Raw genomic sequence first — 13,959 nt, 5'->3', positions numbered from 1 at the left:
AGCCTAAGAAATATTTCAAAAATTAAGTGAATGGTGAGTATTAACCAAGGTATTTCACAGAACTTTTAAGCTAGAAAGGACCCAGAAGTCATCTAGTTGACTTTTTAATGTGACCTCATGCCTCTTTGGACCCCAGTGGATACTAATAGGTGTCTATAATATTTCCAAAAGCCTAACAGGAAACATACACTTGCCAGATAAGATTGTACAGGCTAACTAAAAGATGAAGGTTCTTTGCTTTTAATTACAATTGTATCATCTTAATGTAATTAATGATAATTATATATCACTTTAGTAATAAAAATCTTTAAGCAAATTAACACATACATTTAACAAATTGAAGTCTATAAAACATAGAGTCCATGGGTGTAAAACAGCAAAAAGATAAAAGTGGTTTCTTGGTAGTGAACAAATCTGGCACTGCTAATCTAGTTAACCCACTACCATTCTATAAATAAACTAGTGGCCCGGTGCACAAAATTCATGCACATTAAAAGGGAATTAATTAGAGGAAATATTTTAATATTGCTATTTGCCCTTTCTCTATAATAGGAGTGTCCGGCAGGCCCCACCCCCATTGGGCGACACCAAGATCCGGCCGTCCCCACCCATCAAGCCCCACTGGGTGGGGGACGAAGCCTCATGTCCCAGCGCCGGGGCAGAGGGCGCGGCCCCAGGTCCCCCGGCCCCAGCACTGGGGCAGGGGGCATGGCCTCAGGTCCCTGCCCTGGCCCGGCACCACACAGCCTCAGGTCCCTGCTGTGACGGCGTCACGGCGTGATGGCGTGACAACTATTTGTATATTAGCCTTTTATTATGATGATAAACTGAAGCCCAGAAAGGTAGCAGCTCAGCCCTGGCCGGTTTGGCTCGGTGGATGGAGTGTCGGCCTGCGGACTGAAGGGTTCCAGGTTCGGTTCTGGTCAAGGGCATGTGCCTGGGTTGCGGGCAAATCCCCAGTAGGGGGCGTGCAGGAGGCAGCTGGTCGATGTCTCTCTCTCATCAATGTTTCTAACTTTCTATCCCTCTCTCTTCCTCTCTAAAAAATCAATAAAATATATTTAAAAAAAAAAAAAAGAAAGGTAGCAGCTCATCTGTGCTCACATAGATCATTATAATAACCAGGTCTACATTCCAAGTCCCTTGATTCCTATAATTGGGTGATTATTCTATTTTACCTTAAAGCCTCCACAAAAAATGTGAAAATATAAATTATATCTGTTAACATTTACATAGAAGCATATACAGACTTATGTCTCAGTAGAAATAGATCTTAAGAAGAAAAATTTCATGGTCTTTATTTTTTAATGTATTTTTATTGATTTTTTATAGAGAGGATGGGAGAGGGATAGAGAGTCAGAAACATCAATGAGAGAGAAACATCCATCAGCTGCCTCCTGCACACTCCCACTGGGAATGTGCCCACAACCAAGGTACATGCCCTTGACCGGAATCAAAACTCGGACCCCTGAGTCCGCAGGCTGACTCTCCATTCACTGAGACAAACCGGTTAGGGCAAAATTTCATGGTCTTTAGAGGGATCTTGGTATTATTGAGTGGTACTGGATTCTTCATGAGACATGTGCTATTCATTTGATAAATCACTTTGTGATGTGTAATCTGAGCTGAGGAAAACACAGACCTGGGTGAGGCTAAAATAAAATTATCAAAATGCCACAAGTGTTTTTCTAAGCTCCTTCACTGGGATTCCTCTTTAAAAGCCCAGTTTAATATACTGAAATTCAGCCACACAGAACCTCTCAGAGTTGCTATAATTTATGAATTTATAGAAACTGGGTTTTTAAAATCACATAATAGTGGATCACTTACCATAATATCTCAGCAATTTCTTTAGCCTTTATTAAAACTGGCTGTTAAAACACTATCAGCTAACCTTAACAATTTTCTTAATGCTATGAGTTAAGGTTTGTAAATAAGTCATAAGCAGCCCTAACATGAAAACCCTGAGGCACAGTGATACAAAACCTACATATGATTATTAAACCATTCAAATTACACCCCCAATTGGAAATGTTTACCTGTGTGGCATCATTAGTTAGGGCGTTCTTCACAATATTTGATTGCACTGGTCCTGGGAAAATGTTAGAAACTACTATCCCTGGGTACGTGGCAAGTTCGGTTCGGAGGCCATTAAAAAAACCCTAATATAAAATAAAGCAAATAAAATAAATACAGACACATCTCATGTTTACTATTAGCATGAACTTACTTGTCTTTGACTATGAAGGACAATAGCAGCACATTATAAAATATGTTCTGAAATGCCTGAATAAAGCACAGGAAATGTAATTGTGCAATCTTATTAGCCATTTTTAACCTTAAGACTGGAGGCAATCAAGAATAGCATTCTCAGCTCTTTCCGGGTATGAATGGCTCACCTGTTTGGAAGTGGTGGGTCATGCCATCAGTGATTTTTAGGGTAGGCAAGCACTGGATAGGTGAAAAACTGCCCCCTGGAGATTCTGGTACACCGTCCTTAGACCAGTCCCCATGTCCCCACTCCAAAAGGGGTGCATGTTTCCCACTGAAAATCACTCAGATTTGGTTTCTTTTTATCCCTCAAGGTGGTTTCAGGTGCCCATATTGGGGCAAGAGCAAGTGAGAGGGTTTAGTACTTAACACACTCTCAAGGAAAAATTCAACTTTTTCTATTTATTACTGGTTTAACAGACAATTAGTTTCAGCCAACACCCATCTTTTCTGGGCGGTAAAGACCTTCTAGACTTAAAGATACTGGCCATTTATAACCCAAACAGGGAGTAAACATCTTTCCCTAGTCTCTTTTCCTAATTTAGGAAATGGTCCAAGACTAGAAGCTGAGTTAACTACTGAAAAGCCTAAACAGCTAACCCAGGGTACATTTATCTATGATCCAACAACATTAAATAGTTTTACCAGCCCTTAAAGCTGACCTCTAACAAATAGGGCCTGTGATGATTCAAGCTGTCAGAGACACATACAGTGCCTAACTCACTGGGGCAGGAAAAAAAGCTAAGTGAACCAACTCCCAAACCCTTAGCTTTCCGCCCTGCTTTAGCAAAGAGGAGAGAGGACAGACACCACTGAGAGCCAACACATCAAACATCAACACCTCTCTTTGTTTGAAATCACATCTAGTATAGCATGTGAACTTTTCATTGATAAACAAGTTCATGCTACAGCTTGCTGGGCATCGGGGAAGGAAACGTGCTCTTCAAAGAGCCTTCTGGTTTCAGAGTTCAGCTACTGGTATAAGCAACTAGTCTCAATCTGCCACATTGTGTCAGAGCATCAATCCAGTAACAAAACAGTGAATCTTGGAGGGCAGGCCAGACATCTCATAGTGTCTGACTGAAAACATCCTGCATGTCGTATGAGGTACTTGGTGCCAAACAGATGGTGTAGCTGCTTTCCCTCATCTACCAGCCCGAGACTTGCCCAACTGCTCTGCAGGAAGTGACTGATACCTTATAGTGCCAGATATGAGGAAATCATCAGTGTAGCATTCCATTTCATCACTCTCTTCAACGGCCTACTTTTCACAACAGAAAGGACGTCCTAAGGGACTAAAGTTTCAAATTTTCATGAAGCTGATGATCAGTCAGCTATTCATCTCATTATTCCAACAGTGAAACATTCTATGTAAACTGACCTTCAATAGCATTAATTATAAATTGTGTGTCTCCTTTAATCATTCTTCTCCTCTTAGCCTTATGATCTAATTTGTTCCATGTTGCAGTTTAATAACATTTCTTCATATCCACTCTTAGCCAACATTAAAAATTCATACGTTTCTAATATTCACATCTCATAAGTTAAGCAAACCAAACCAAGCTTTTCTCCTAGCCTCTGCCTTAACTAGATTTTCTTCTCCCAATGCACCCAGGGTAAACTGAGTCAAAGCTAATCCCAGCAAGGTATATGAAGGTCAAGGCTAAACATCTAGTGGGTAGTTCCTATTTCTGACATGCTTATATATACATTTAGACCAAGTAAGATAAACCCCACCTAAAAGGGAAATGGAAAAAAAAGTCACAGAAATGGGGAGGAAAACTACATTCTGAAGTATGTAAAGTGAGGGGTAGACCCCAAATTTTCCAAGAAGATATGGTAGAAATGAGGAGAAGGGGAAGGGTGACATGTTGACTAGACTATACTTCTTGAGGGCAGGGACCCTATCTCATCTTTATATCCCCAGGATCTGTTGGCAGTGTATGACACAATGTAGGTCCTCAATACATGTTTACTGAATTACAAAGAGGCATGTGAGGCTCAAGTCTTTTTTAGCATCTTCGGGGGATGTCATCTATCAAAGGTCTCCTTGGGTTTCTCTCTGTCTCTCCACATAACTGCCCAGTTCCAATGACCTCTTACAGTGATGGCCATGTTATATCCCCCATGTACATTTAGGTCAGTTCTATCCAAGTTTGTTTGAGCAGACTTACCCGAAGAGCATGTTTGCTTGCACAATATCCACTAGAAAGGGGTGCAGCCAAGATACCCATGAAGCTATTCACTGTTACAATCTTTCCTTGCTTCCTCTCAATCATGTGAGGCAGCACACACTTTGTCAAGGACACCGTTCCTAAGTAATTAAGCTCTATCAACTCCTTGTAGACATCCATGCTGGATTCCACACACAGAGAACGCTGGGATCTTCCACCATTGTTGACCAGAATGTCGATCTAGACAGTAAAATTAGAAAACAGGCACTATGGTGATGACCTGTAGATGGACTGATGGAATCCCTAGGGATGGTTACTTATATTGATAACTTGAAGAATCACTGGAACAGACTGGTATATTTCCAGAGTCAGTAATAAAAATATAAAATAAAAATTAGAATTCACCCGTGGAATTAAATTTCTATTTTAGGTGACTCTTTATGGAAAGTAGTGTCATAAAAATAAAAGGCATCGTATTTTTAGCTGCTTTTGTTCTACATGGAGGAGTTAGTACTTGTTAAGGTATGAAAAGTACTAATTTCACAAAGCCAACGACTCAGAGATTAAAAGGCCCAACTCATGGGCCTTGATCTCACTGCATGGACCCATTTGCCTAAAGCCCTTTTAATGAAGCACCACAAATGGGAACCTCTTTGCAGCTACTTCAAAGCAAAACATGTCAATTCAAAATGCTACTTACTTTACCAAACTCCTGCAGAACTGCTTTGGTAGCCACTTCATGTGAACTTATGTCAGCCAGGTCAAAGGGCAAAACAAGTATATCTTTTCCTTTTAAGTTGCCATTCTCTAAATAAAGACACTAAAAATTAGTGTGGAGGTCATGCAATAGTTCAATCAAGCTCTTTGCTACTTGCATTAACACCCATCCTATAAGCAGACTTGGCAACAAACTCATTTCTGAGTGGCTCTGCAGAAGAGTTTCTCAGTGATCAAGAAGAGGACTGGTGGTAATGTGGCAACATCTTATCGGGTAAAAGCTGGCTGGGTACACAGGAAATAGAATAGCTCTCCTCAACTTGTATATAAACAGTCTAATGTTGGAACAGACTCTAGAAGAAGTCAGGACAGTATTACATGCAAAAAAAAAAAAAAAAAATTGGAGGGCCCAGTCCATGTGGCTCAGCGGTTGAGTGTCAACCTAATGAACCAGGAGGTGATGGTTCAATTCCAGGTCAGGCCCATGCCTGGGTGTGCAGGAGGCAGCCAATCAGTGATTCTCTCTCATCATTGATATTTCTATCTCTCCCTCTCTCTTCCTTTCTGAAATCAATAAAAACATATTTTAGAAACATTTTGGAAGCAATTTCTTTAAAGTACAGAGGCACTGTGGTTTTATGATAGGTTCACAAAGTTAGTTGCTCTTTCACACACATTGAAAAACAAAGTTAATGCTTAAGATCAGTAAGAAGCTCAGAGCCCTTCAGTGACATGACACATAAAAGCTTCCCTCCAGAGGCTAAGGATCCCAGGAGACAAACAAGGAAAAATACATAATCCTGGAATTCCCAAGCAGGAAACATGTTGGACTGTATAGCCCTTTCTATTTCTGTTCATTAAAAAAGTATATTTTTCTTGTGAATTCTAATCTTGGAATACAATAAGTAATAACAATAAGAAAAAGCAAGCAAGTAGAGAGATATATAAAGCAAAGGAGTAAATTGTGAAACATTAACTATTTTAAAAGAAAGAGAAAAGTTTGCACCAGTTGTCTGACAGATAAAAGGAAAACAATCAGCTTCATTCCAACTAAGAAATGCTGATATGATTCATCTCTGTCAGTACAGGAATTGCAGGTCTCAACAGTGGAAGAGCAATTACCATAAGAAATGACCCAGCCCTGGCAGGTGTTTCCCAGTGGTTAGAGCATTGGCTGCACACCAAAGGGTCATAGGTTCAATTCCTGGTCAAGGGCATTTACCTGGGTTGCAGGTTCACTCCCCAGCTCCAGACAGGGGGGAAGCAACCAATCAATGTGTGCCTCTCACATCATGTTCCTCTCCCCACCTCTTTCTCTTCCCCTTCTCTCCCTCCCTTTCACTTGCTCTAAAAATCAATAGAAAAAATACCCTCAGGTGAGGATTAACAAACAAATCAAACAACAACAACAAAAGCAAAGAAAGAAATGGCCCAGGGCAGAAACACAAGAGGCCTTGGAAAGCAGTATCCTGAAAGGGCCGTAGTAGCTCTCTAGTAGCTCTCGCAACTGACTCATTTCTGGGTGGTCAGTTCCATCAGCAAAGTGAAAGAAAGGTGTCTACAGAATGATAGGCAGATGACCAAAAAAATGGTCGGCTGGAAAATTCAAAATTATCTCAGTTTAGATACGAAGTATCCATGAGAAATAACAATTTTATTACTTAAGGCTGCCTTCAATGTGAACATTACACTAAAACACAAACAAAAACAAATATTGTTGCCCTATATAGCAATATGAAAAATACTGTCTCAAGTTGCATTTTTTAAACTTCATCCTTTATAACAAAAATGTTATACTATCCTATGACTTCAGTATCTGACATTTTAGCAGGATGTGTCAGGATCCTTTCTAATTAAATTTCTGTGATTACATACATGTGTGTCATACATAAGAACCAATGTGAAAAATGTAAGACATTTATGTGATTTCTAAAAATCCATCAACATTTGAGAGAATTGGTGGTCACTCCCTAATGCCAAGAGGCAGTATAAAAAAAGGTAGAAAGACAGCAGAAAAAGGGAAGAAAGAGGCCAGGGCAGCTAATTAAGAGATGCCAGAAGGAAGAGGATTTGGGTTAAAACACTTGGAGCATTTGGAACCAGAGTATACTGCCCAGGAAAATCCCAGTCTTGCTGCTGAAATTCCCCGAACTATATTTGAGTTTGGATTCTGATTTATTGCTGTTTCAGATTTACTTACCAAGGCATCTTCTTTTCACCCTTTCCAGCTCATGCTCTCTTCTGGCAGACAGCACCAGAGAAACTCCTAGTTTCGACAGCTGGTAAGCCAGCTCCTCACCAATACCACTTGATGCTCCAGTCACCCACACCACCATGTCAGTCAGCTCCCATTCTATTGAGAAAGGAGTAAGGATTGAGGGGAGAAAACAAGCTATGGATTACACCCATATCCAAGGATTATCCCCCCCCCCCAAAAAAAAGGATTTTAAACAATACCTCTAATTATGAAGATATAATATGTGGAACTTAAAAATTTAAATATTTTGTTTATGGCCTTGATATTATGGTGATAGTCTCACAGATGTATACTTATCCCCAAACTCAGGCTGTTTGTATTAACTATGTGCATTTTTTAAAAAATATGTTTTTATTGATTTCAGGGAGAGGGAGAGATAGAAACATCAATGCTGAGAGAGAATGATGGATCGACTGCCTCCTGCACGCCCTCTACTGGAATCGAGCCCACAACCTGGGCTTGTGCCCTGACTGGGAATTGAACCATAACCTCCTGGTTCATGGGTCAAGGCTCAACCACTGACACACACCGACTGGGCTGTGTGCACTTTTATATGATTACCATACCTCAATAAAGTGATTTTTTAAAATTTTTTCTTAAATATCCTAAGAAAACAACTCCTACCCAATTAAAAAAAAAAGGTATGAATATAAACCATATTGGTAACAGTTATCAATTCTTTATTTTGTGTATTCAGATTCTTGGGTGAGTTTTTCAGACTTTACTTCAAGGTAAGCCTTATAACTCCATGGTCTGACTTCAAGTCTCTACTTATCTATATATTTGATGGAGAAAAAGTAAGGCTAAGTAAATAGAAAGTCTGCCTACACTCAGTTTCTCACTTTCCTTCTCCACAAAATGAGGGATTCAGTAAGATGACTACTAAAGGTCCTATCCAGTTTTCAATTCTATCATTCTAATTTCTTGCAATGGAGGTATTGATAATGAATCTGAATATGCTAAGTCCTACTCTATGGTATGGCCAGACCACCCTGGACTTTGAAAGTCAGATGTTCCCCATCTGTCAATCATATTTGATGCCTATCAAGTAAAGGTGGTGTTGTAAAAATGTTCCCTCAAATGCCTGCGCTTTCATCTTAGGAGAATCTGGTGGTTTACCCACTATGAAATGCATGACAGCGAGATGAAATGCTGTACTCTGCTTGCCCAATCATGTTCTCATTAAAGACCATAAAAATATTATAGTAATAAAGCAATGACGAGTGATTTGTTCTCCTTTTGTCCAATGAAAAAACTTGTTTGCAATGCAGGAGATGATAGCGTCTGTCTATCTGAAAGTGTAGAGTCACTGTGATGCAACATTCCTGTGTGCCTTATTAATCAAAACGTGTTATTTATTTAAAAAATAGTAAACCAGTAATCACTTAACATGTGCATTTCTGGTTTTCTATTAGAAACATTAAAAATCAGGAAACTAGTTTACTATTTTCATCAAGCAATTCTCTAGCCTATTAGGCTGACAGTCTGAGCTCCTGAAACTGCCAGGGTTCACATCCCAGCTCCACCACACACAGCAGTGAAACGCTCCTATGTGAGAACTCAGAGCCTTCATTTTCTACAACTGGAAAATGGGATTAATAATAAGAACTCCTCCATAGAACTGTTGAGAGGAATGAGTTAAAACCTGTAGAGTTCTCAGAGCAGTGTGTGACTCATACTCAATGCTTAATCAAATGCCCATTGTGATCATTGCTAAAAGTCTTTTAAAAATAGATGTTTTAAAACCAAAACATAAGTAACTTGTGTGTTCCAATTTCTCCAGCCAGCGGCAATGGGATTACTAACTGTAACCGCTTACCATTTTGTTCATTATTTCCTGTGTGTTTGCATTACCTTATTAAAATCCTCAGAACCACCTTATGAAGTAAGAATTATCTCAATTTTATAAAAAAGGAAACTAAGGTTTACAGAAATTAATTTACCGCATTGGACTACAAACTCCCTTAAGGCTGAGACCCTATCTGCCTTGTTCCTTGCTATGTCCTCAGTGCCTGGCACACTGTAATATAAGTAACTGTAGAACAATCACCCAAGAGCCCTAGCAGAGCTGGGATATGAGCCCACATACATCTATCTCCGAAGTCCACTAGACTATGGTGCCCACATTTTAATATAACCAATGTTTTAAAACCCAACTGTTTTTCAGCCATTCCAGAAAAAGCAACTTGTCCTCAGGAAAGAGGTTTCGTGTAAATATCTGAACTGAGGATGGAAACATCCCAAATACCATGTCTTGTCTACAATGCTTTCCCATCATATAATATGCTTTCATGGAAAGGCACAACAGAGCCACGTCCTAAAGGACTTTCTCAGGAATATAAAAATGTATATTCAGATAGTTATTTATCCATTCATCGACTACTGATGGTTCCAACGTCCTGCAATTCTCAGACTCTAGGGTAAACATAGTTTGTTTATAATAACTATTTACTAATTAGCATAGGACTAACGAAGATTTTATTTTACCCCAATATTCAAATATTACTGAAATCCAATGATGAAAAATCCCAGGCTCACGTTTACTTTAGTCCACCTGCAAATTCTGGAACCTTCCTGGCGAAGAAAATCTTTTTTTTAGCACTAACTTTTATTTGCCAATTCCACAGAATCTGGCATACACAGCGGTCTCCCTAAAAAGCCTCTGAAAGCAGATTCTCGAAGTTGGAAGGAAACTTATAGTTCAGCCCCAAACCCAGTTTGAGAATTCTCTCTTCAGGTGGCTAGTCTCAACTTCATTCCCTCACAGGATGAGGAAGCTAGTTACCTCCCAGTCACTTGCTCCTTTTTCGGACCAGTCTAATCATTTCAAGGAGTTCAAGGATTCTAATAGTGATGTGATGATATACCTTTAACTTCTCTCCGCCAGCACCTGATGCCTTGGGGCACTGGAAAGAATAACTCAAGCCTGTCTTGCACATGACAATCCCTCATTTCTTTGAAGTCAGCTGTTATGTCCTCCCTAAGTCCTCTCCTCTCTTGCTTCTCTAAGGCTACATAATACATAAACACCTCCAATTTCTGCTACCTTCCCTCAGATGACATGGCATCAGGTTACCTCACTCTTCCGCTCACACCCTTCGGCACAAGCTCTAGTTGGTCAATGTCCCGCTCTACTGAAAGGAGCTGACCAGAGCAGGACACAGGATTCCCCCGGGGGTCTGTACAATTCAGAGCAGGGTAAGATGACGAAATTGCTTCGGTTGTTCCCCAGAAGACAGGCTGTGAGAGGGCCTGGACAGTGGTTGGAGCAGTCATCGCTGGATCCCCAGTGCCCAGCACAGAGGCTGACACGGATTATAGAAGACATCTGTTGTTGTTTGCAGTTTGTTGCTTCAAGACACTAAATAACTCCTGGGCTTGCCTAATTTTTCTGGCATTCAGTTCACAGTTGACTCATATTTAGGTTACGGTCAACTAAAACCTGAGTTTTCCCCACATGTGCTGCTGCTGCTGAGACTTTCTCTACTCTGGACTTGTGCCATAGATTTTTCTCTGGACTAAGGTGCAGAATCTAAAATTAGTCACCCTTAAATGTCATCATGAGAGATATATGCTTGGAAATGCAGAGAATTTCTCTAGAAGGATACATAACAGGTAGGAAATGGTGGTTGCCTCCAGGGAGGCATACTGTCTAGCTGGGGGAGGAGGCTGGGAAAGCAAGAGCTTTAGTTTTCACTATATAACCTTTTGTATTTTTAACTTTCTATTATGCGAGTACATTGTTTATTTTTCAAGTAACAAAAACTAACTCTTCAGAGAAGATAAGGAGGATAATTTTTTTTCACTTTGGTCTTCCCAGTCTGAGCTGTTTTGGACCTAAGTCTACCCCATTATTCCTTTAACTTTTTTCAGTATCACCCCTACCCCCAGGAGTCCTGTAAGTCATTTTTTCCTAATAACTCCCCCATAGAATTTGAATTCCACTGATATACTACATATCTGTTTACGTACATACAGACTTCTATCAAAGTTACTCTTTAGTAAGAATAGCTAAATTTAAAAATTAAAAGTTAAAAATTAACATTTAACTTTTACATCTGTATTTGCTGGATAACTTTTAATGTAATGTGTTTACTTAAATAAATGATAATGTATCAAACTACATATGCAAATTATATAACTACATAAGAGCAATGTAATTAAAATCCTCCAAAATTGTTATTTTTCCAGCAAAAAAAAAAAACATTGAAAAAAATTAAATTTCTTAAAATTTATGTTTAGTAACATTAACTTAATGTTTGCTTGATATGTGAAAATAACTTTTAATTTAACTGGCTGCTAGATATTGTCAACATTTCTCCTTTTCAATGCTTGACATAATGAGCGGTTGAATATTTTTTTGTAGAATTAAATAACAAAATATAAACTATTTTTGTGTACTTCTCAAATCCAAGTTAATTCAAAAGCATTGAGGATCGAACACAAACATCCACAAAGCAGCCAGTAGGCACATGCATTCCATCTGCTAAGATGGAGCGAACCATTAAGAGAGAGTCTGCCAATCACAGCCATCAATTTGTCATAGTTTTGTAGCATTGCCCTTGCATATGTGTAGTGTATTCCGCATGAACTCAATAATGTCAGTTGCATATGTTTTACTCCCCTCCACCCCAATAAAAAAGAATGAGAGAAATGAAATACTACAGAATATGATTTTGTCTGGTAGGGTTTAGCTTTGGAGGGACCCTCTCAGATTTTTTTCGGTCCCCAAGAACCAATTTTCACCCTCACAGAAGCAATACTGCTTCCCTTCTCTCCTGGCCCTATTTGAAAAGCATAGTAGTTCTCACTTCAAGCAATCCTCCCTAAATGATGCATCTTTTCCTACTGGAAACTTGGTCCAGGGAAACCTCACTTCCCCCAGCCCTTATGAATCCAAAGCCCAACTTTGGGCAGGTCATTAAATTTCCCTGAATATTAGTTTCCCTACCTGGAAGATAAAGTTAGCAAAGCCCACTTTGTACGAGTCCTTGTAAAAAATAAAGGTCACATCTGTAAGGGGCCAAGCACACTGCCCTTTAGAATGTATTTAATAAATGTTAAGCAGGGCACAGATACAGGTGGGACATGCATGCCCCCTTAGTATGCCAATAATGACCTTTCTCCAGGCAAAATGCCAATTTAGTTCTTTCCGGCTTTATACCTTTACTATTCCAGTAAGTAAGTAGGTGAACTCCAGATTATGTGGAGAAAGGATGTTTTAACTGCTCCCATTAAAAATCAGTAACCAAAGGAGAATATAGAGCCTTTCAAATTCCTTATTGGGCATATTCCACAGGAATAATCACATGAAAAATAAATGATAGAAAGCAGTGCTGTTCTTTCTGCATCCTGAAAAAAAGTTTGCCTTGAAGAATAAGTGTTTCCAAACTCTATTTTCAGATTCCCCAATGACAAGGGGGGACGACCCAACCTTATCTGTACATCTTTTCCACCTGGTGTGAAATGTTAATCTCTGAAATGGATGTACTTTCTCGCTTACTCCTTCTCTACCTATATAAGCAGCCCTCACGCTTCCAAGTTAAAGCACAGTTTTAAGGCTTCTCAGAGTTCTTCCCTCGGGCATGTCCTCAATTTGACGCAAATAAAAACTTTTTCCTTAAATTTATAGACGTCCAGGTGTTCTCTTCGTTGACAATCTCAAATTTTACCATTTCAAAACCCCAGGAGAGTGAAAAGTAGTGGATAAACAACTTCAGCACGTAGAAATACGCAGCTCCCGTCCGCAAAGGGGATCCCTCTCTTATAGAGCAGGGGGATGCGCTCACTATTTCCTCAAAATATCCCTGGGCGCCCGCTAACAGCTTAGGGTGCTGAGGGAGCCCGCCCATTCCAGAAAGTCCAGTCGACCCGGAGAGAAAACAAAGGGCAGAAGCGCCTCTTCCTCCCCCACCCGCAGCCGCAGGAAACGGCTCAGCCTGGCGACGCGAAAGCTCCACTCCCCCAACAGAGACGCGGAGGCAGCGCAATCTCGGCTGCAAGGGGCAGGCCTCCCACGGCCAGGGGCGGCTGCGGGCCCTCACCTGGACGTCGGCCCTGCCACTCGGCCCACAGCAGGGTCAGGTCGCCATCGGCCCGCAGGAAGCGCAGCAGCTGCACCACCAACGCGAGCAGCACGCACAGCGCCAGTAGCCAGAGCAACAAGTCCCAGCTCATCGCGGCCGCGCGCCCGGCTCCGCGGGAGAAGACGGACCGCGCCCCAGCGACGCCGCAGTTCTGGGATCCGTGAGGCCGCCTCCCGCCCCGCCCTCGAGTAGCGCCGCCGGGCTCCGCCCAGCCCCGCACCACCTCCGGGAGCACCCCCCTTCCTGCTGCGCGCGTGGGCGTGGGGTGTACCCGCACGTCGGGCCAGGAGTAGCTGGCCCAGCCATTGCTGCGCAAGTTCCGCCTGCGTGTGCGTCCAATAAAGGGTTGCGGTAGGAACAAAAGGCTTGGATTTATAATATCAAAACCGATTCTTTAGCAGTTGTTTTGAGGTCAGTTTTCAGGGCTCTGGTTGTGTCAACAGGACGACTACAA

The 13,959-nt window shown here is 41.0% G+C and overlaps 1 protein-coding gene across 1 annotated transcript in view; it reads right to left on the bottom strand.

Moving 5' to 3' along the window:
• Positions 1 to 13,717, bottom strand: part of DHRS7 (dehydrogenase/reductase 7) — a 17,346-nt gene extending 3,629 nt beyond the window's left edge. The window contains 5 exon segments of the mRNA XM_080650944.1: positions 2,018 to 2,162; positions 4,446 to 4,685; positions 5,146 to 5,252; positions 7,363 to 7,515; positions 13,464 to 13,717. Coding sequence (XP_080507070.1) covers positions 2,018 to 2,162; positions 4,446 to 4,685; positions 5,146 to 5,252; positions 7,363 to 7,515; positions 13,464 to 13,596 — 778 coding nt within the window. The 5' untranslated portion in view covers positions 13,597 to 13,717.
• Between the last annotated feature and the right edge of the window lie 242 nt (positions 13,718 to 13,959).

This window comes from Plecotus auritus (assembly GCF_963455305.1).
Source record: "Plecotus auritus genome assembly, chromosome: 1".
NCBI lineage: Eukaryota > Metazoa > Chordata > Mammalia > Chiroptera > Vespertilionidae > Plecotus > Plecotus auritus.
Note: the sequence above shows the minus strand (reverse complement) of the source record. Positions and strands in the feature narration are given on the sequence as shown.